Genomic DNA, 24,366 nt, shown 5'->3' on the forward strand with positions numbered 1-24,366 from the left:
CTTTTATTTCCATTGTCAAAAAATAAGTGCATATTTTTATTACTAGCCCAAATGTCATTTCCTTCTCGAAGCCTCCCTTATTTCTCCCAGCCAAATGAATTTTTATGTATTTCACAGCATTAAAAAAAAAAGAGAAGGCATTATTAAAATAAAAATTATTACATTAGTATGTCATGAATCATATTCATGAGTGTTCTGTTACTCAAAACATTTCATTTTTTTACAATTCTTAACAGGGCCTTTCTTTCTTCCTTTTTTTATTATTAAAAAATGTGTTGCAAATATTAGCTCTTACACACCTGGCTTAAGTACAATACATAAAACAGCACCCCAATTGTCAAATAAATGTGGATTCACTACATCCACCAAATCAGCCTTGTGGATGGTCTAATATTTAGCAATGTAATGCATTTGGGGAGAGGATCTAAATTTTGGATCACCCTACTTTTTTGGTTGGCTCCACCTGAACTGTATTTTCAGAACACCAACAGGTAAGTATTACTCAGAATCAAGCCAGTCCTTTAACCCAGTGCCTCGAGTTGAAGCAACTGGAGAAGGAACAAAAGGATAAGATGACCTGGCTCTGGTTGATCTGCTTTGATAATAAGATTTTTGTTTCCAATGTAACATGTTGGTTGCCCACTACTTTTCAGTTCCTTGAGTAGTTCAGTTTATCTTTGTTCTTTGCAAACTTCACAGAGCTCCAGTGAAAACTAATTTTTACTAAAGTTTGACGAGCTATTTCCCGATCCTTTCACTTTTTTTGGTTATAATTTACTCACCAAGAGGAAAGCTTCAGATTATCTGGTAAAATCCATTCAGACTGGTCAGTTGGAGTAGACACGAACAATTCGCGCTGACTCAATTCTCCTCTTACTTTCACATCTTCTAGTTCCGCAGGCTGCTTTCGCCGGCTGGTTAGCCAGTCACCTGGCGCACCTGGCCCTTTGGCCACGCCCTCAGGTCCTCCTAGCGCCGCGAAGCCTGGTGTAGCGCCAACAGCCTCACGCTCCTCCCAGGCGTCCGTTCCACGCCCCGCCCCCTAAAACGCGAGGCCATCTCCAGCCCCTTCGCGCCCTGGCTCCGCCCCCTCTAGCTCCCCAACGTCCTCGGCGTCGGGCCCGAGCCTGCGTCTGCGCGTGCGCCCTGGGGCCGAAGTAGGGGCGCGCGGTGACTGGAAAGCGGAGAGCGGCGGGCGGTGCAGCCAATGGGAGGCGTCGCTGGCTAGCGGCTGGAAGGCGGGGCCTGCGCGGGTGTTAGGTTAGCGCGAGGCGTGACCTAGTTGACAGGCGCTGAGGTGCTGCTTTGGCGGCGGCCGCGGGGCTGAGGCGGGTGGGAGCCGAAGCGGAGCGCGGGTTGAGAGAAGCGACTGGCGAGCGGCGCGGGACTCGGAGCCTCTTGCACTTTTTTCCTCCCGAGTGTCCCCTCCCACCCCTCCCACTCCACACACACCCTGTTTGCCCGTGAGCCTGGGGAACTTGCAGCTTAAAGCCAGCCACCCCCACGGCAACATGTACCCCAGCAACAAGAAGAAAAAGGTGTGGAGAGAGGAGAAAGGTAACTGGCCCGTCGAGTCCTGGGGCTGTGGGGGGTGGGAGTCGGGTGGGGGCGGGGGTCAGGGCTGTGTGTGCCGCGGCGCCCCCCGCCCGAGCTCCCGTCTCGCGCCTGCCCGGCCGGTGCCGCCTCCCTCGCGTGTCCGTGTGTACACACGCGCACACGCGCGCGCTTACCGGCGTGCACGCGCCGCCCCCGGGCACCTGCAGCTCGCACACGTGTGGGCGCACGCCCCTCTGCTGCCTGCCGCGCCCGGTCACCTTCTTCCCATGCGGGGCTGCCTGCGCCTGGCTGGTGGCGGAGACCCCTGAGCGGCAGTTCCTGGGCCGCAGCACAACTTGTTCAGGTCCCCCACCCTCTCCTGGGACCCCAGCTGGGACTTTTGGACTCCTGGCCAGGTTGTCCCAGGCACACGTGCCCGTCGGCGGGCACATTGGCTGCTGCAGCTGCTGCGCCTTGGCGCCCAGCTGACCCTCAACTATTCACTCCTCGCCTCTAGCCCCCCATCCCCTAGCTGGTAGAGTGTCTACTCTTTCGGGCGTTTACTCCTTCTCCAGGCCTCTTCCTTCTGCGCCGCAGTGTGACTTTGGAAACCTGGAACTCTAGGGGAAACAGAAAACGGGCGTCTTGTCCGCGAGGATAAGAGCTTTCAGAGAAGTCTGAATGGGCTTTCTCTGCAGTGTGTTTCTCTGTGTTTCATCCCCATTCGTAATCTGAAGCTGCTCAGAGTAAGGTTGTGAAACTGATACCACTCTCCATGAATGAGCTTGCCTCTGAATTTTGTGCACATCAAAGCTCATCCAAATCAGCTAGATTGACAGTGGCACTGATTTCTGTAAGACAGAAGTGTGCGAACCAACCCTCTCTTCTGTCTTCCTCTCCCCTTTTTCTCTGGCATCATAATTAGATAAATCTGAGATAAAACTTTAGTGTCTGGAGTTGTTTCATTCTTTTCACACTGTAGCTTTTTACAGAAGAGTAGCAAAGAGAACTTGCATTGCTACTGCTAACATAGATTAAACCTCTGTACCAGAGTGAGGTCAGGTGAGGGTAGTGCAAATTTCTCCGAAGAATCCTATCTTTTTATTAGAAGGATAATGGAGTGACTAGGTTGAAAGTTGATTTGCTTGAAAATAGCTCTTAAAACTTGTAGATTATTATTGCAAGCTCTGGCTTTTATGAACACTAAGGCCAAACAGTGGACATAAGGAAGAGAATGAATGTGGAAAAAGAATCCTTTATGTAAGGCCTACTTAAAATAATTCCAAGGAAGGGGATGAAGAAAGGATTCTTTTTTAAGTGAACTACTGGGAAGAGTTAATATAATTGAACAATCCAAGTAAAATGGTCTCTAAAATATTGAAAGATTGGGTTGTATGTCATTTAATTCTATCTTAATGATCATGGGCTTATATAGAAGTAAAAATTCTGGTGTCACAAAACAAATGCTGTTGAAAATAATAGCCTGGTAGATATAAATTAGTGTAAAATAATCTTTGTTTTTGCAGTAGTAGTTACTTTAGTTTCAACACACTTTTAACAATGATTTACCTTGTAAGCATTGAAAGATCGTCTGTGCCCATTTTTGTTGATGGTCTTGGAATGTTAGTTTTGTATTGTTAATAAGGCAAAATAGTGGAAATCATGGAGATTGTTTTCAGTACATAATTTATTGATGAAGTAATGATTATTGCTTAGGAACTATTTTTCTGTCATAATAATGTTCCTAAAGTAACAATGTTACAATGGTTCCTTCATTTAACACCTACATATTTGGACTGTGAAGAGCAGGCATTTTAGAATCTTTGATGTCTTGATTTTTTTTTTTTTTCTTCTAACAGTAGGGGAAAGTACAACCAAATTAATATTTTCTAAATAAAGAAGTAAATGCACAATTAAAGGTATCTAACAAAGTAAATTTCTCCTGTCTAAAACTAACCTATTTTTGCATGAAGTTTAATGTTAAAGGGAAAACATTGTGATTTGAAGACTTTAATGTATGTCTCAGTTTATCAGGATGTCTATTTTTGGAATATTTAATATTTAAAAAGAAGGAGCTAAGGATTTCCAGTATGGTTGTTACTATTAAAGAAGCTGATGGGATGCATGACTTTTTTTCTTTCATTGCACTTGTGAGGCTGGTATTATATTTTTGCAGCTGTTACTTAAATCTAAAGGAAGGCTTACCCACCTCATTGAAATGTCAGGGCATTCTGTAAACATACTTTTACTCAGTATGCCATCTAATCGTAGGTCTGCCTACTTATATGCTTGGTTCATAGAGCAGAGATTCATTGTAAAGGTGAAGCATTAAGGACAAGTTTTGTGTAATGCTAAAGAAACTGTATAGATGTCTGTGGTCCTCAGTATGTTTCATTGTTGAAACAAATAACTAAGGACTTCTCAAGTCCACATATGTTAAATAAACTGTTTTGAGCTATAATTTAAAACCACTTAATGTGTATTATAATTTTAAGAACTGAGACATAAATTATCTCATTGTTTTATTTTCTTATTATTGATCTTATTTCTGTTCTAAGTGTCCATACTTATGTTTAAATAAATGGAATCACGGAGGCCAGGTTGCCTTCCCGTATTACCTTCTGACATTTACTAAAACTGTGAGTTGCTTCAAAATATCTCTCAACCCGATCACTGATGTTGTAATATTTCTGTATTAGTGATCTGAACTTTTTAGTAGTGTTTTGGTAAGTGCTAGTCATCCCTTCTCCTTTGTGTGAGTCTTCCAAATTTATCATTTCCTTAAAGCTTCCTATGCCATCAAGACCCCCCTCCCTTCTCCTACACAAACACATGACATTTCCTTTTAATTCACGGAGAAAATTCATGTCATGTAACACGAACAGCCATAATATCTTCCTCTGTAGTCTCATTTGTCCATTTCTTTACATGTCCTTTGTCTTTTCAGTTCTGTTCCTATCTTAAAGGAAGGACTTAAAAAAAAATGTTTATTTTGAGGTAGGTAGGGAGAGAGGGACAGAGAGGGAGAGAGAATCCCAAGCATGCTCCACACTGTTAGTACAGAGCCCAATGGGGGCTCAGTCCCACAAACCAGGAGATCATGACCTGAGCCAAAATCAAGAGTCAGATGCTTAACCAACTGAGCCACTCAGACTCCACCAATGGCTTATTGATATTTATTCTTCCTGATCTTCCTGTAGCAATTGACAGTATTTCTTATAACTTTGCCGGTTTCTACATCACTGGCACTTTGATTTACCTGGTACGTCCAGTGACATCTAAGTTTTATTTCATTTTATTTATTTGCATTTAAGTTTCCTCTTTGTGTACACTCCCTGATTATGATGTTTTGTTTTGTTTTGTTTTGTTTTGTTTTTTTAGGTTTGGTCACATCCCTTACCTTTTCCTATTAACTTCTTTTAGGACCAGAAGTTTGGGTCATAATTTCCAAAATCTCTAAGCTAAACCTCTTTCCTGAATTCCATATTCTTGATTTCAACTCGAATACCCTTTAGGCATCTTACATTCAATACAGTATTGTCCTTTGAGTATTGTAGTGTTGTGATTTGGTTTTATCATATCTAATTAAAATATCTTATTATCACTTAATATGGCTGAAGAAAAGCCAGTTCTAGGAGCAGGACAAATGTTGGCTCCCCATTTCTTATTCACTTGTACTTATATTAAAACCTTTGGCAGTTTATTTCTGTGAAAGAATCTTTTAAAGTGATTATTTTATGAGAGTTAGACACCTGAAACTAGGTACTATCCTTAAATCCATTCATCTTGTAATCTGCTGACAGACAGTTGGAGAGTACAACTGTCAATCTCTTTACATTGTGTAGACCTTTGGTAAAGTATATGATACATGGCTGCTGGCATACAGAAACACATCGCCTTTTTTGAAGAGCTTTTCCTGTGACAGTAGTACACTATAGTGACTAATAGTTTAGGCTATAGTTTTTGACTTAGGGAGATATGTGACTGGATTTGAATGGAAAGCTTTCTTGCTTTGGACAAGGTGCTGAACATTGATGTGCTTCATTTCCCTATCTACAAAATAATAATAATACTACCAGGGTGCCTGGGTGGCTCAGTTGGTTAAGCCTCCGACTCTTGATTTTGGCTCAGGTCAGATCTTGCAGTTCTTGAGTTCAAGCCCTGTGTCAGGCACCACATTGCTGACCGTGTGGAGCCTGCTTGGGATTCTCTCTCTGCCCCTTCTCCACTTGTGCATGTGCGTGTGGCGCACACTCTCTCTCAATAAATAAATAAATAAATAAACTTAAAAAGCCATCCTTAAAAAAATAATAATACCAATTTTGCTGAGTTGTTGGAAAGATTATTTTCATTAAATTATATGTGTGAAGTACCTGCCACTCATAAAGAACAGGGACTTTTTTTTTTTTTTTTTTAAGTTTATTTATTTTGAGGTGGTAAGGGGCAGAGAGAGAGAGGGGAACAGGATCCTAAGCGGCCTCTGTGTGGAGCACAGAGCCTGATGTGGGGCATGAACTCAAACTATGAGATCATGAACTGAGTGGAAATCAAAAGCCGGACACTTAACTGACTGAGTTACCAAGACACCCCAAGAACAGTGACTTCTTTGTAAGTGACACCAACTGTTAATAATTCTAAGGTGCATTTGAAGAATATTTTAATCTTACCAAGATGTATATTGCAATTTGTGTTTAATCACCTCCACAAAGATATTACATTGAAAGTGTAGTTTTATTGTTGATGGCATTTTAGAATTAAGGAAATACCTTGGTAGCTGCCTTTCTTGTGCTCTTAACATTTCTATGTATTTGTCTTAGGATTTTGTATTTTATTTATGTAGCAGTTATTTTGTATATTATCCATTCCTGTTTTGTCTTGTGAACTCCTCAAGGTTAAGGATCACCTTTGTACCTGCAGTGTATAAACATTACTGGCACATAGTAGACTGTTAGTAGATGTTGATTGAAAGAGTTCACTTATTTCTTGGTCTATCACAAGAGAGTCTTCCTCATCAGGCTTTGATTCCCCCTCGCTCCCACATGCCCCAGTAACATGGTGTTAACACTTTTTAACAGTCAAATATGAAGTCATTAGATTTTCATTTTGATGTTTCTCAGGCCCACACTAATTCTTTGATTTGTTTATATGATTAATGTTTAAATTATAAAATAATTGCTGAATTTAAAAGTTAAATACAAATGGAGATTCTGCTTTTGTTTTGCAAGAACGTTTACTGAAGATGACCTTAGAGGAGAGACGCAAAGAATACATAAGGGACTATGTTCCCCTGAACACCATCCTATCGTGGAAGGAAGAGATGAAGGGCAAGAGCCAAAATGATGGTAAGTTTCTCAGAACATTTTTAGGTATATACTGTTCCCATTTATTTATGATTTCTGCGAGACAATTTTGACAGAAATGAATAACTGGCATTCAGTAAACAGATGACATTTTTGCTATTTGAAGTAATTGCTTGGTTGCATTTAATTGTTTTTAGCAACCTATTGTGTGTTATTTAAATTTAGGAAATTATATTAACATAATTCATGTTACAATCCACATTTATAATATGACACTTTAAAAAAACTATTCCATAGTTGTTCTTGGAGTAATTAATATTAAGGATTTGGTGCTTTGGTGGTGTGGCCCTTTGAGTTTGTTTTGATTAGATTCATTTATATTGGATTTCTTTAAGTTATTGTAAGGATTGGATATAGTTGAAAGTGCGTTAGGAAGAACAAAGAAAAACTAGTATTTCACAGAGTTTTAGAGAAGAGTATATGTTTTGTATAGTATGGTATTATGTCTACATGTAAAATATTTGTATTACAAAATTTACTGTCAAAGTCTTTATGATTTAATGAGAGTATAGCATAGATTGTTTGAGTCAAGATATGTGTTAGAATATAAGTGAAATTTTAAGTATTGAAAAATAGATGCAAGAAATTCTTAAAAAACAATGTAATAGATTTAATAGATACTTATTATGTTTACTTCTGAATTAGCACTTATTGCTCTGGATGTAAAGTTTAGAAGAAATAAGGTGCTTTTCAGGATTTTTAACATTTGAGAAAGAAAGGTAACTTTATGAAAGGGACTTGGAACATGCTAATTTCACAGGTTATGGTCTTCGATTGATGGAACTGTACAGGATACTGTGAGTTTAGAACAAGAAGTCTAGTATGTAATTCCAGTGGACAAATCTATGGGAAACAACAGCCCAATTAGGCTTTTCTGTCTGTGAAGAGAACACATTCACCTCAGTGTTTGCATTTTAGGCAGAATTTTTCTTTTTCAAGAAGGCAAAACATGTGGGTCCTTTCAGATTTTGCTTGAAGACATATGTGACCTTGGGCAAGTGAAGGTAGTAGTTCTACCTCAAGTTATCATGGGATCATTGGACAAGCTGATTGGGACATACACATCTAACCTGCTTGCCCAGGGTTTTCAGCAAAATAAATGCAAATTATTTTAGTAATGGTCTGATTAAGACATCATTCATTGATAGAGAAAGTAGTGCTGTGTAAGGAAAAGAATATAGAACTAGAGACCCAACAGGACAGATTTTTTTTGTTCTAGGACCATGTGCCTCTTCCTTTTTGGGTCTCACTTATTCTTTTGTTTGTAAGAAACTGGTATTGAATACTTCAGCTCCGTTATTTTATGGCTAGTAGATCTCTTTTTTTCCAGTGCTTCATTCATTTAATTTTCTTTCTTAGTTGCTGTTTTAGCTGGTTACTTTTCTAAGGATATAGTACCTGATGTTCTTTTAAAACACTTTTTGCCTCTCAGATAGAGGTGGATTTCTGTTGCTGCTAGAACAATTGACAAAGCAGTAGCGATACCAGGTTATATTGCCCAATGTTGGGTCTGCTCATGTCTGCATTAAGGCTTGGCCTTTATATTGGCTGCTTCTATTTGAATATTCATATAACAGTGTAGGGTTGAATTGGATTATCAGATAACTCACAGTTGGGTGTTTTCAGAGATATCAGACACCAAAATATGTCCCCAAATCAGAAAAATACATTGAATAACACCAGTTATTCATTGTTATTCCCTAATTACTCTTATATCCCAATATAAGCTTTATAAGTGGGTTACAACGGCTCTATATATTTCAGTTTTTTCATTCATGCTGTTTTGAACTAAAAGTCTTTCATGGGGAGTGAGGTGGTGTGGTCAAAATTGTATTTCTGTTGAACAGTTTTTTTGTTTTTTTCCATCTAATGTTACTTGCTCCTCTGTTGTGACCTAGAAATTAATGACTAGCCTCTTCTTTTTCATGAAAAAAAAAAAAAAAAAATGGAATGGCTCATTCTACAAGTAATATCTGTTTATTTCTTTACATGATAGATATCTTTTGTAAGTGTTTCTTTCATTGTTTCCTATCCAGTGCTCAGTTATGCTAAAATATTAGTAAAGAGAATTTTAGTATTTTAACAGATCCTTTAAAATTATAAATTAAAACAATGATAAAGAGCAACTATAGTTTTGTATTTTATTTTGAAATGTTTAAACCACTGCTTATAAATGTATATATAAGTAGATTCATATTTTTATAATGCCTTAATTTTTTATGTATGAAATTTCCAATTAAGTTTTAAAAGAAGTCTATAATTCTCTGTCATAGTTTCTATTTGTAGGAAATGAATAGTATTTACTGGGCTAGCACAATATACCAATTTCAAGTGTTACAGTTTACCATTATTACTTAAATTTTTTATAGAAGGACATTTTGACCTTGATACCTAAGATTACATGGAAAGTTCTCAAGCTGTTGTTTTTAATTTTTTTTCTTTGCTCAGTTTTGTTTTACTGTAATTAAATGCTTTTTGTTATATTGTAGTAAAAAGTTAAATAAGCTGGAGAGTAGCTGAATGTATTTGTCATAATTTTGATTTTGAGGCATCCTAAAGGAGGGAACCAAAAATTGCCAAATATAAAATCATTGTATAGAAAGAAGGAATTCCTATAAATAGACAATATTTTTACTTTGACTTGCTACTCTAGTAATACTGGCAAGCTATGGATCAGGGAAGGGATGAGAGATGATTAAAAAAAAAAAAAAAACCCACAAAAAACCAAACCACAACCCACTTTATTGTTCATGTTCATATTTGTCAACTGCTATTGGTAAATCTCTGGAATTATGTGCTTTCACTTAATAATTCTATTTCATCTGCCAGTTGATTTTTTGTAGGGAATTTTAAAGTGCTTGTCTCTTATTATACTGTGTCTCTGTAACTGCAATAGTGCCTCATGGGTAGGTGAGCTCAATTAGTATGCTAAATAAGAACACCTCAGAGGTTAACTGTCTATGAAGGACAATTCTGTATTTTTTTCAAACTTTTAAATGAGCATTTAAAAACATATATAAAAATAGAGTGGTATAATGAATCTTTATGCACCAATCACCCGTTTCAACAGTTAAAACATGGCCAATTTTATTTCATCTTACACCAGTGCTTCCAAATTATTTTGAAACAATTCTTGTATATCATATCAATTTTTTCTGTAAATATATATATGTATGCATATGTATGTATCTCTAAAAGAGACATATTTTTTGTTGCTTTACTATAACAACACTATCAATCACACCTAAAAATTAATAATTCTTTAATATAATTAAATGTCCAACTAGTATTAAGATTTTTACAATTGTCTCATGAGGGGTTTTACCTCTTTTTAATACAGTTGATTTGTTTAAGATCTAAACAAGATCCAAATGCTGCGTTTAATATATTTCTTAAGTATCTTTTAATGTATAGTTCTTTTTCTCTCTATCCTCTCCCCCTCCACCTCCCATAGTTTTGTTTGATAAATAAAGTTATTTGCCGGGGTGCCTGGGTGGCTCAGTCAGTTGAGTGTCTGACTTCGGCTCAAGTCATGATCTTGTGGTCTGTGGGTTTGAGCCCCACGTTGGGCTCTGTGCTGACAGCTCAGAGCCTGGAGCCTGCTTCGGATTCTGTCTCTGTCTCTCTCTCTGTCTCTCCACCTTCCCCACTCACACTCTCTCTCAGAAATAAAGAAGCATTAAAAAAAAAAGTTATTTGCCGTATAGAAATTTCCACATTTTGGATTTTGCTGACTGAATCTTTGTGGTGTCTAATGTGTTCTTCGGTCCACAGTATTTCTTATGAGTCCAGTTTCTTATAGGCTGGTGGTTAAATCCAGAGGCTTGATCAGACTTGGGTTTAATTTTTTGAAGGAATACTTCATACTTCTTTTCCATAATATCGCAAGGCAATAGTGTTTGCTTCCCTCTCTGTGTTAAGACTGATCACTAGGCTCCAGTATTGTCAGCCTAATCCATCCATTGTAAAATTTCCTATCACCTTTCGCCTAATGGTTTTAGCAGCCATTGATGATCTTATCCTAATTTTATCATTTTGTCTTCATTTATTAGTTGGACTTCTATAAAGAACTTTCTCTTGTCACCTTTTTTGTTTCCATGTAATACAATTTATACAGAAAAAGCAGTATAAACTTTTCAAATTGAGTTGGTTTCCTGAAATCTTCTAAAACTAATGAAAGGGTACTTTTTAATTTTTGACTGTTATTTTGAATCTCTCTTTCTCTCTCCTTGCCACATAGGTATATTAAGTGGGAATACTTCAATGTTAACAGTCTGTAACACAGCATGTGTGTATGTGAATTTAAAGTATAGCTCTCACATAAAAACATACAATTACTGAACTGTAGTCTGAAGATGTAGTAGAAAGAGATACATACATGGATGTATAGATGGATATGATAGAAAGATGGCATTGCTTCTTTGTAGGGACAAAAATTCTCAGCTTTAATTGATATGAATTCTGTTCTCCTTTGCTACTTCCAAGCTAATGTTCTATAACACCACTCAAAGAAGCATTGTTGTTCCTTTCTTTAGAGGGAGCAAATGATTGGCAAAGATTCTGCTCTGCTTCTGCTAATTTTCTCTTCCTAATTAGTGTTAGGGAAAATAGCTACAGCTGTAAGTTTAGATGTTTGAGTCATTATTTTTAATGTTCATATGGAACAACAAAGGCAAAATGTAATAAATTATGAAGATAAGTTAGATGAAAAGTATACAATTATTTTACTCAGGTATGACAATTTAAAAAAAAATGGGTCATTTAGGAAGAAACTTCATATTTCATATCTTGATAGATTTCATGTCTTACATATATTCAAATTTGATTTATAGTCATTTGAAAATACTTAACTAGAAATTGTGAACTGTGAAGACTTTGTAAGTGTGAATCTTCATTTTTTGAAGTATATAAAAATATTTTGAGATGTGTGGGTTGACTAGAGAGAGGCATGTGTGTTATCTTTCATCTTGAAAAACTAGCATGTTTGGCATAGAAGTTCAACCTTATTTGCTCTCATTTTCATTATAACTAATTTCTTCTGTTAAATTATTTCCACAAGAGGTGATGGCTGACAAAAAAAAAAAAAAATTCAAATTCCTCAATATCTCAGCCACTGAGATCTTATTTCAGTGTAGGTAGTGAATTTTGTTTTATTTTATCTGTGTACCAACTTGACTATTGATATTTAGAAATCACCAAAAAGAGTGTGTCTTAATATTTTGATTTCAGTGCAAAGTCAAGTATTTTTGTTCTGAGTAAATTTACGATAACTTTTTTTGAAAGTTAATATTTTTATTAATCACTAGAAATGGGGAAATAAGAATATAATTATGTCACTGAGTATTACATGGAGAGGGGTGAAGGACTATAATGGTAAAAGGAATTAAAAAAAAATTAATAACTATGATGAGGTGGGCACTGCCCCAGATTTTCGAACTATGTCAACTATATTATTTTATTAAATATTTGATGTTAGTCACAGTTTAAAATGACTAAACAGTTAGGAAAATGGAATGGATGGAATTTAGTAGGGATACAAATATTGGAAAGGAGTATTTCCTATTTAATTTTTTGATATTGATTCCTCTTTGTATTTAGTTTGAGTACTACACTTTAAAAGCAAAATGATCAGTCAAAGCAGAAGAAGGCTCAGAACAAAACTCCTCAGCTTCGGGGCGCCTGGGTGGCGCAGTCGGTTAAGCGTCCGACTTCAGCCAGGTCACGATCTCTCGGTCCGAGAGTTCGAGCCCCGCGTCAGGCTCTGGGCTGATGGCTCAGAGCCTGGAGCCTGTTTCCGATTCTGTGTCTCCCTCTCTCTCTGCCCCTCCCCCGTTCATGCTCTGTCTCTCTCTGTCCCAAAAATAAATAAACGTTGAAAAAAAAAAAAAAAAAAATTAAAAAAAAAAAAAAAAAAAACAAAAAAACTCCTCAGCTTCTTAGATAGAAATCTTTTATTTTGAGTGGGTGGTGATTTTTGCCCTCTTTTAAATGATCTTAAAATGAATTTAATTAAAAAAAACTGGCAATCTATTTTTGCCTCAAGTAACAAAGATCACTCTGGCTTTTTCTTCAAGCAGTTATTTGTGATGCTTTCATTAACAGCAAAGATGTTGCAAAAGTAGAACTTGAATTAGAAACAGGCATTTTTCACTTTACGGTTAAAAGTAAAGACTAGTATGAGGACTAAAATACTAAAATGGGCTGAACTTTATGATCTGGCCCCTCTCCTCTTTGGCGTCTTACTCCTTTTCTTGGTCTCTGCCTCTAGCCACACTATCCTTTTTGTTTCTTGAATGTACTGTGATCCCTCCCACTGCTGGGTCTTTATCTGTATTTGCCTCTCCCTCCACCCCCCATAAGGACTTCTGTCACCTAAATTTTTCTTAGCTTTCATTTCTCACCTTGAAACCCTTCTATTTTTTTTTTGAAGTCTTCCCTGAGCCCTTACTTTGAAACAGTTTCCTTTATTATATACTTTCATAGAGCTATGTTCTTTTCCATAGAGCATTTATATTAATTTGTTTTTATGTATTCAATCACAGGATTATCTTGATCCGGTCGTATCTCTATATAAGATTGCAGTTATTAGGAAAATGGGATGATGTCTTCACTCCCCTTCATATCTCTGCATCTGTCATAGTACTTGTTGCACAGTAGATATTCAGTAAATACCTGTGTGAATTGAAGAAATTAAAAACTATTCTCATGATGGCATTTTTGCGCGTTATTTTGTTTCACCTTTTCCTCACTGTATTGTAAGGATTCATGTGGGAATGATGGGCTTAAAAATTAAGCCAGATGCTTTTTAATGTAGGTGATGTATACATTTATGTCTTTGTAATATAACATCGGTTTTATTGTTTTAAAAGTTAGTTTACTAATAAATTTAACAAAGATTTTATTGAACTGTTGCATAGATATTTAGTTGAGACAAGGGTGAAAATTTATGCGTTATGTGTATTTATCAGCATTGTATGTTTTTGTTTATATAGTACTTAGTAACTAAATGTCATGATTTCAGTTTCTGTGAGTTTAAATGTCAAAAGAGCTTTAAGTAAAAATGAGTGTAAACATAGACACTGAGCCTATTGTGTAGTAATAATTTAAAGTGTAGAAAAACCTTACAGTATTACCATTCTAAATGCATTTACTTTAGCATTGATTCTTGATACATAAAGCAACTGTAAGAAATAATTTTAATATTCTATCCCGTTTAATCCCTTTATGGAGTTCATTGATTTGATTTGTAAAAGAACTTGGCTACTGACAGATTGGTACACCATGAAAGAATTAGGCTAAATAACTTCTAAGAATGTTGAGAATAATGGCATTCATTGTAATGTTTGAAAACATTAAATTTTTATCTTGATACTCTGTGTGAGGTTGTGAACAATGGTTTAGTCAAACATTTGTGAAGTAAGGTTAATTTCTAAAATAGAAAAAATAAGTTATATAGGGACTCATGATTCACTACATGGTTTTGTTTTTCCTCCACTTTTATTTCACTTTTGGTCCTTTTACCTACTTTCCAAAATTGTTTTAACAATATGTAAATATATTTCATTGTACCTTGGAGTGTATACCACTAAGTGCTGTGTGAATTGTCCTTGTATTTAAGCATGTTTTAAACTAATACCGAAACAAAAACCACATTTTTTTTTTTTTTTGTATATATACAGACTTGGTGTTAAGACCACAAGATGAAAAGATTTTCTGTGTGTCTGTGTATTTCATAAGTCTGTAACTTCACAGATTCTGTTTTCTTTTTAATCCATTAAATGAATTATACTAGTTAACAGATTTTACTTAACATTTTGGTCAGTGCAGACAGATATTTTGTGATGAATTACAGACTGGTGGTAGCCAAAGCCAATGTTTTCCTTTAATTTTCTTTTTTTCTCCCTCTGATCGTACTTCTACATGAAGAAGTCTTTATAAAGTCTTAGTCTTCGTTTCTGAAATATTTATTGAATTTTCATGTAAGTATTCAAAACAAAGATTTAAATACAATTTATAGTTTTACCTATGCCTTTGATGTAGAACCATATTGAGGATTACTGATGAAACAATCAAAGTATGGATCAACAACAAAAACCAGATGTGTAACAAAATATAGATCAACAACAAGATAGCAGTTAACAGTAGTCCATATGCCTGGCTATATCCATGCCAGGGCAGAAGATATATGTGCCTTTTGGGTTTTGGAAATACTAAGGTCTAGTTTGCTCTAACTCCAGAGAAGCCATGGGTTTCAGATTGCTGGTTGTTTGCCTAGATATTGGACCAAGATATATTCAGTTTTTGAAGAAACCAGACTATCCTGACATGTAGGGGATTCTCTCATCAAACTTAGATTTGTGATTGTGTCTGTCATATGAATATAACAGAGTTAGAGCTTTTCCACATTTTGTACTTGTATTAGTGATTCTCTTGGGGTAAAAACTTTCATGGACTGCGTATATGTGTGTGTAAGTAGAGGCTTACTGCTAAATACTCATCAGGCACGTAACAATGGAGTTACTTCCATTATTTTGATGTATGTATCTTCCATGTTAACTCCGGAAGTGCAAAAGTTTTGGGATTAAACATTGCTGGTATCCGATCCCAGTTCTGCTCTTATGTGCCCTAGCCAAAGAACATGTGACTTCCCTAAACTTGTCTCTTCATTTGTTACATAGCTCCAAAGCTTGCTGTTTTTTTTTTTTTTTTTTCTAGAATGAACCTTTCTCTTGCATGAAACTTCTTTTGACTCCGTATTCACTACTAATCATATTTATGCTCTTAACCAATGTATAATACAATGTAGATTTTTTCTATGCCTGTAACTATAACTATATGTGTACTTTGTTTGGATTTAGTCAGTCTGCTTTAAGAAGGTAGGAATTGTGACTGTTTATTGAAATTTTATTTTGTTGAGTCTACTGGAGGTCCTTATGTGTATTTGTTTACTAGTTTCTTTTATGCATAGTAAGTAGAGTTAAAACCGGTGAAGGAAGATTTTTTTAAAAATAATTGGTTATTTTGAAACATTAGGGCTACTTTTTTGTTTCCTTTATGAGTGTATGTTAGTTAAAGAATTTAGAAATGTACACTGTCAGATTTGAGAAGAGGGCATCTAAAACAGAAAATGCTTTCTGAATTAAAGGCTAATTTTTTTAAATTGATAACTTTTGTTATTTATCATTTAGAGTAGATAACAAGTGAATTAAAACTTCTCTGGCCTTCACTAAAATTCACTGTATGTGAATTTTAATGTTATTGAAAGGGAAAAATTGTTTAAAACAGGAGTTGACTGAACAATTTTCACATACAAAGGAATAGCATAGTTCGTACATCAGATGAGATGACTTTTTTTTAAGGAAAGTATCTTTTTTTTTTTTTTTTTTTTTTTAAATTTTTTTTTCAACGTTTATTCATTTTTGGGACAGAGAGAGACAGAGCATGAACGGGGGAGGGGCAGAGAGAGAGAGGGAGACACAGAATCGGAAACAGGCTCCAGGCTCTGAGCCATCAGCCCAGAGCCTGATGCGGGGCTCGAACTCACGGACCGCGAGATCGTGACCTGGCTGAAGTCGGACGCCTAACCGACTGCGCCACCCAGGCGCCCCTTAAGGAAAGTATCTTGACCTTTTGTGGACATGAGAAGTCTAGAAAGAAAAGACAAAACAGAGAGGCATTTTGAGTTTTGGCGCAGCCTGGGTGAGAGATGTGAGGTTATAGGCATGAAAAGAGGAGGAGGAGACCCAGGAAGGATGGCGGAGATCAAGGAGCTCCAGCAACATGGCGGGAAGTCAGTCTGCATGTAAGGACAGTCTGTGCAGCCTCAAAGCATATAGATAGGATGGGGGTTGGAGTTATTTATCTTATTTGATTGCTAAAATAATGGGTGTACCTCTATGGAGATACTCAGGTGTCTTAACATCTTGATTGTTTTAATGATATAATTATGCATGTGGCTCATAAGATTGAGTTTAACCATACTTATGAGTGTCTTTGACAAACACAAAAAATATATGCTGTATAGTCTCTGAATTCTTCCACTTGTTCAGGTGGTATGGGGCTGGACAGATAAGAAAATGTGTACCTGGAAGACTATTAGACATATTAATCTCAGCATAAGAAACTAGTTCAAATTTCTGGTAACTTGACTTGGTCCTTAAGTGTATTTAAAATCTGTTTACTCATTTTAAAGTGTACAATTTAGTGACATTTTAAGTACATTTACAGTGTTGTGCAACCATTTTCAAGACCCATTTCCAAAACCTTTTCATCTTCCCAAATAGAAGCTCTGCATCCATTAAATAACTCACATCTTCCCCCTCATACAGCTTTTGGTAATCTGTATTTTATTTTCTGTGTCAATAAATTTGGCTGTTCTAGGCTTCACATAAGTAGAATCATACAGTATTCTTTATGTCTGGCTTGCTTTACTTAGCATAATGCTTTGTAGGTTCATCCATATTATAGCATGTATCAGGAAGTTCATTCCTTTTTCAGATTAGATACTATTTTACTGTACGTATATACTACATTTTTTTCATTCATCTGTTGATAGACATTAGAGTTTTTACACCTTTTGGCTATTGTGAATAATATTAAGTATAAAAAAAATATTTTTTAGTTCTTTGGGGTATATAAACTAGGAGCGGAATTGCTGTATTATATGGTAATTCTGTGTTTTAACTTTTTGAGGAACCACAAAACTGTTTTCCACAGTGGCTGTACCCTTTTACACATTGCCATCAGCAATGCACAGGGGTTTTTCCCCATTTTTGCCAATGCTTGTTATTTCCTTTTTTAAAAATGACAGTAAAATATAAATAATACTTTTTCAGCATTGCTTTGTAGTTTTTAGTGTACAAGTCTTTCACCTTAGTTTATTACTAAGTATTTTATTCTTTATGATGCTATTATAAATGGTATTGTTTCCCTTCACTACTTAATGGTTGTTCATTGTTAGATCACAGAAATGTAACTGATTTTTGTGGGTTGATTTTGTATCCTGCAACTTTGTTGAATTCAAGCTAATAATCTTTGGGTTTTCTACATATATGATCATGTCATTTGTGAACAGAGATAATTTTACTTATTCCTTTCCAATACAAAGGCATGTATTCCTTTTAAGCTGCTGCTGAATTCAGTTCTTATTTTGTTGAAGATATTTGCATAGTTATTTATAACGAATATTGGTCTGTATAGTTTTCTTGTAGTGTCTTTTTCTGGCTTTGGTTTTGGGTAATGCTGGTAGTAGTTATATAGAATGAGTTAGGAAGTGTTCCCTTTTTTTTTTTTTTTTTTTTTTTTTTTTTTGTGGAGGAGTTTGAGAAGGATTAGTGTTAATTTTTTAAATGTTTGATAGAGTTCATCTATTCCTTGGCTTTTTTTTTTTTTTTTTTTATGGGGGCAGCGCTTCTCCAGATTTTTGAATGCTGATCAGTCTCCTTACTAGTTACAGGTCTATTCAGATTTCCTATTTTTCAACGAGTTGGTTTTTGGTAAGTATTTCTAGTTGTTTCCAGGTATTTGTTTATTTTGTCTAGGTTATCCAATTTCTTCGTGTGTAATTATTCATAGTAGTCTTATTAAATTTTTATTTTTGTAAAATTGATGGTTCTGTACCTACTTTTATTTTTGATTTTAGTAATTTTAGTGTTCTCTGTTAATATAGCTAAAAGTTTGTAAATTTTATCTTTTCAAAAGATAAAGCCCTTATTTTGGTGATCTTTTCTATTTTTTTTTATTTTTAATTTGTCTCCACCTGTCTTTATTAATAATTTCCTTTATTCTGGTACCTTTCTGTTTAGGTTTTTTTTTTTTTTTTAGTTCCTTGATGTGTAAAATTAGATTATTGATTTGAGATCTTCCTTTTCAACGTATATGTTTAGAGCTGTAAATTTCTCTCAGATAAATTTCTCTTTTTGCTTCATGCCATAAGTTTTTATACATTTGTTTTCATTCGTTTCCATGTATTTTTTGATTTTTTCTTTGCCCATTGTTTAATTTGCATATATTTATTCATATTGCGATTTTCTTTCTGTTATTGACTTCTAGTTTTATTACATTGTGAGCAGAGAAGATTCTTTTTGTGATTTCATTGTTTTTATACTTTTGAGATTTGTTTTGTGGCATAACATCCTGGATGGTGTTCCATGTGCACTTGAGAAAAATGTTATTGTATCCAGTATATATCTGTTACATATATTTGGTTTATAGTGTTCAGGTCATCTGTCTCCTTCTTGATTTTCTGCCCGACTGTTCCTCCATTATCGAAAGTGGGATATTTAAATCTCTTTAGTATAGATCTCTATTTTCCCTTCAATTGTGTCAGTGTTGTTCATATAATTTGGGGGGGGTGTCTGTGGTCTGGTGCATATATATTTATAAAGGTTTTATCTTCTTGATGACTTGATCTTTTTATCAATATTTGATATCCTTTATCTCTTCTAATGATTTTTGACTTAAAGTCTGTTTTGTCTGATATAACTACCACAGCTCTCTTGATTACTATTTTCATGGAATATTTTGTTTTCTTTTCACTTTTAATCTATTTATATCTTTGGTGAGCCTCTTGTGGACATCATGTAGTCTGATCTTTTTTTTTTAATTCTTTTTAAATTCTGCCAATCTCTGTCTCTTGATTGGAGAGTTTAATCGTTTATGTTTCAAGTAATTACTGACCAGGAAGCACTCACCTCTGGTATTTTGCTGTTATCTGTATGTTTTAAAGTTTTTTATTCCTCATTTCCTCCATTATTGCCTGCTTTTGTGTTCATTTGATTTTCTTTTTTGTAGTGATATCATTTGATTCCCTTAACTTTTATGCATATTGTATATAGATTTTTCTTTGTGGTTACAAAGAAATCCCATGGGGATTGTGTATAACCTCCAAAAGTTATAAAGTTATTATTTTATCAGATTGATTCCTGCTTAACTTTATTTGCGTACAAAAACTGTTACATAGCGCCATCATCCTGCCCATATTATGCTACTAGTGTAATATTTTGCATTTTTATACTTTGTGTGCCCAGTAACATAGGTTTATTATTAGTTTTTATGTATTTGTCTTTTAAATTATGTAGGAAATAGTTTGCAAACTAAAATTGCAGTAATACTAGCTTTTATCTTTACTAGAGATACTAATTTCTTCCTATGTCTTCAATTTACTGTCTAGCAGGCTTTCTTTTCAACCTGAGAAACCCCATTAGTATTTTGTATGTCTACTGGTAATACACTCCCTCAATCTTTGTTTCTCTGGGAATGTGTTTATTTCTCCCTCAAGGACAGATTGGCTGAATATAGAATTTTCAGTTAACATTCTTTTTCCCTTTCATCCCTTTAAACAAATCATACCACTCTTCCCCCTTCTGCCTCTAAAGTTTCTGATGGGAAATCAACTGATAATTTTATTGAGGATCCCATATACATGATGAGTCAGTTCTGTCTTGTTGCTTTTGTCATGGTCTTTGACAGTTTGATTATGATGTGTCTTCTGTGAATTCTGAATTCCACTTGGAGTCTGTTGATATTTTGATATTTTTGATTTGTAGATTGATGTCTTCCATCACATTTATGATGTTTTGTCCATTATTCTTCAAATTATCTTTCTGACTTATTCTCACTTTGTGAGACTCCCATAATGCATGTGTTGGTCTGTTTGTGTCCCTCAAGTCTTTCAGGCTTGGTTCACATCATTCTTTTGTGTTTATTTTTTTGTGCTTGATAATTTCAGTTCTTTTATCTTCAGGTTCACTGATTCTTTCTTCTGCCTACTCATTTCTGCTGTTGAACCCCTCAAGTGAATTTTTTATTCTTATTGTGCTTCTGAGCTCCAGAATTGTAAATTCTCTTTTTTAATAATTTTTCTTGTTTGATTTTCTGTTTATACGTTGTTCTCTTAATTTCCTTTTTAAGGTGGTGGTTTAAAGGTCATTGTCTGGTAAGCTTGAAACACGTGGACTTCCTCTGAGATTGTTTTTGTCAGTTTATCTTGTTTGTTAGCATGGGCCATTTTTTCTCTTGTGTGGTATATCTGTATAATTGTTGAAAATTAGGCATTTGTTGTAATGCGATAATTGTGGAAATCAATTCTCCCTCTTTTCCAGGGATTTTTGCCTTTTTTTTGATTGCTGAAGACTATTTAGTTCATTTGTTTTGAGATTTTTCCTATTTTTGCATAGACTTGTCTTTGTCATGTGTGATCATTGAAATCTTTCTTCTGTTAGCTTGTGATTGGTTCAGGTTTTTACAGGCATTTCCTCAGGAGTTGTCCCTGTCTTTGAAGATTAGCTATATGCTGGGACTTTTCTTCAGTACCTAACAAGGTCATCTCTGAATCTAGGATCATCTTTAAGTGTAAACTTAAGGTCTTCTTAATTTTTTTCATGAGCTTGTATCCTGTCTGGACACGCTTATGACTTTCTAAATTCTTCTGTACACGTGTCTGCTTTTGAATGTTCTTATTTTCCAGAAAGTGTTACCTCATCTTTTCCTCTGGACATTACAGGGTCTATTGTATATCCACCCTTAATCTTGCCCTAGGTATATGTGAATCTATAGTTGCCTAGCAACTTTTATAAGCAGTGTCTGTTGATTTTTCCACTTTAGTTTTGAGTTAGGTGAAATGGAGATGAATGCCTTGCTTCTGTTCTTCAGATATCCTCTAGTTAGGTTAGAATAGATTTAACACAATGATTTGCAAATAAGGTCTGTTCTGCACCTTCTAATTTGTTTTGGGAAAGAGGTGGGACATGGATGAGCACAAACATTACCTTTTAAATATGGGTTTAAACCCAAAATATGGGTTTTTCCCTTTTCTTATGAGAGAGAGTACATGCACAGGTGGTGGTAGGGGCAGAGTGGGAGAGAGAGAATCTTAACCAGGCTCCATGCCCATCATGGAGCCCAGTGTGGAGCCCTACTTGGGGCTTGATGTTGTGACTGTGAGATCATGACCTGTGCTGAAATCAAGAGTTGGCCTCTTAACCGACTGAGCCATCCAGGTGCCCTAAGATAGGTTTTTCTTTTCTTTTCTTTTCTTTTCTTTTCTTTTCTTTTCTTTTCTTTTCTTTTCTTTTCTTTTCTTTTCTTTTCTTCTCTTCTTTCTGTCTTTATGTCTTTCTTTTTTCTTTCTTTCTTTTTTTTTTAAAGTTTATTTTTTGAGAGACAGCGTGAACAGGGGAGGGGCAAAGAGAGAAGGAGTCACAGATTCTGAAGCAGGCTCCAGGCTCTGAGCTGTCAGCTTGAACTCACGAATTGCGAGATCATGAATGAGCCACCCAGGGGCCCCCAAGATAAGTTTTTCTTAATTGGGTGTTGTCTTGGTTTCTGTAAACCTTTGACTGTTTTCCAGCATTTCGACCAGGTTGGTTCAATTTCTGCATGTTGTTTTTGATGTTCCTGTGGACAAATGAGAGCTTGGAATGACCTGGTCCACCATTTTGGTTGAACTTTATAATTTTGAATGTGAAAACCAACTGTGTTAGTTTAGCTACTACTAGCTGCTTTAACAAATTAATTCTCAAAAGGCTTGATCTGATAGAAATTCATTCTGTGTCACCTAACAATCAGGTGTGGGTGTTCATGATTGGTTTCAGTGGAGGGGCAGTGGTGGTTGGTGGTTGGGTTGGGGGATAGGAGTGTGCATGTATGTGTGGAAGAGGGGGGTGGACATTCTGTTTTCACATAGTCCTTTAGAGATAGAGCTGATGGAATCTGTGCCTTCTTTAACATGTTGCTTCTAAGATTGCCCTGATAACCATAGGGGAAAGAGTAAAACGAAGGGTTATGTCAGAAGTTTTTATGAGCTAGGTCTGGAAATGGTGCACCTGACTTAGACTGATGTATCTTGGGGTGGATCTCAGTCACATGGCCATATTTAATTGTCGGAGAGGCTGAGAAATGTGATCTAGTCTCATGCTCAGGAAGAGAGTGAAACTGGAAACTGGTTTTGATGAATTGTAATTTCTGTCATATCAGCAATACACAGAACTATCATATTCTGTTGAATGAGCTGTAAGAAACACCATTATTTTATATTTCATTGAGAAGGAAGGGGAAAAACACTATCAATTAAATTATTACAGAATGCACTATATTCATTCTGATCTCCTTCAATAAATACAAAATTTTCATATTTACCAAGTTATACTTTTATGATACATCATCCTTGAACATATCTTGAAATTATAAGTGAAATAAATTAGTTTAGGTATTCCCAAAATGTCTTTGCACTCAGAGTCTAATTCTTCTGAATTTTTTTTCCACCTAGCATTATCGGTGTTTTGTTTTTCCACAAAATTATTTTCTGTGCAGTTAGAGTTGATGATATAACAATACTTAAAAATTTTCTTTTTTCTGGATTTTTTTCTAAACCACTGATACTTGTCCTGCAAGTTTTAGTGCTGGCATTTTCTTGATGTTACCAGATGGTGTTAATGCAAGATTTCATCCAATTATTAGGACTAATACTCTTTATTGAAACGGTTATTAAATGGACTGTTACTTGAAAAGTTGAGAGGTTGCAGTTGTCCAATTATATCACCAGAAATAATAAGTAAATAAATTCTTATATATGCAGACAGTGAAAATTGTCACGACCACCATCTCCCAGCAGCAATTATAAATGCCTTTAATTGTAAGGCATTTCAGAGATGTTAAAATGTTTTTTAAAAACTCAGTTTGGAATTGAAGATGTATACTCTGTTGAATTTGTTTTGAAGTTCAATTTTTTTTAATGTCTTTTAACGTTTAAGATTTTTTTTTCTAATGATGCCCTTCGTTTTCCGGGAAATGCTGGCTATTTGACTTTATAAATATAGTTGCATTTTAGTTTTTCAAATTCTTTAGAGTAATAGATAAAGTTAGGGCCAAGATAGAGCAGCTGTTTGGAGCCTTGGCTCAAAATTAATTGAGTCTGATTTTAGAACAATGCAAGAAAACTTTTAAACACCCTTAATCATTTCTAAGTAGAATGAAGTCTGACACAGAGCATTTCCTGTCATTGAAAGTATTCAGAAAGGTTCTGGATGCAAATCAAAGTAAAAGCACTTTCTTCACCTGGTGGTAATTGAACAAGATGTTGTCTAATCTGTGTCTGACTACTGAGATTCTTATTCTAAAATAATTTAACTTTGTATAAGTGATACTCCCTTTTCTGATCTGTTAGTTATTGGAACACCAGTAGGATTTTTTTTTGTCTTTAAAACAGACAACTACATACAAATTATTTTTCTGTTTCTAGTTAAGTGATTTAACACACTAAGCCAAGGCATTCTGATTGGCACAGGGGGAGCATGGGTTCAAGGAATAGCACTTTTTTCTTTGCAGATTTTGTTGCAAAATATTGTTACCTGACCTTCCTGGAGGCACAGGAAAATTCTAATTGTTGATTCTCCCAGGGTTTATTTGGTGTAAGAGGTCACTGTGAATTTCTTTTTGATTAAAAAAATCTTACTGAAGAGACCTTTCTTTC

General features: G+C 35.5%; 2 protein-coding genes across 3 annotated transcripts in view; one reads left to right on the forward strand and one right to left on the reverse strand.

The window, feature by feature from the left end:
• Positions 1-918, reverse strand: part of SEL1L2 (SEL1L2 adaptor subunit of ERAD E3 ligase) — a 122,518-nt gene extending 121,600 nt beyond the window's left edge. The window contains exon 1 of the mRNA XM_045445350.1: positions 878-918. The gene's annotated coding sequence lies outside the window, so the exon portion shown is untranslated. The remainder of the gene's footprint in view (positions 1-877) is intronic.
• A 290-nt stretch (positions 919-1,208) lies between these two features.
• The window catches only part of MACROD2 (mono-ADP ribosylhydrolase 2), a 2,046,639-nt gene continuing 2,023,481 nt past the window's right edge, over positions 1,209-24,366 (forward strand). Inside the window, exons 1-2 of one of the 2 annotated variants that reach the window (XM_045445353.1) lie at positions 1,209-1,557; positions 6,762-6,878. In XM_045445353.1, coding sequence (XP_045301309.1) covers positions 1,512-1,557; positions 6,762-6,878 — 163 coding nt within the window. In that variant the 5' untranslated portion in view covers positions 1,209-1,511. The remainder of the gene's footprint in view (positions 1,558-6,761; positions 6,879-24,366) is intronic. The other variant, XM_045445352.1, reaches the window with a different exon arrangement.

The sequence above is a fragment of the Leopardus geoffroyi genome, chromosome A3 (assembly GCF_018350155.1).
Source record: "Leopardus geoffroyi isolate Oge1 chromosome A3, O.geoffroyi_Oge1_pat1.0, whole genome shotgun sequence".
Classification (NCBI taxonomy): domain Eukaryota; kingdom Metazoa; phylum Chordata; class Mammalia; order Carnivora; family Felidae; genus Leopardus; species Leopardus geoffroyi.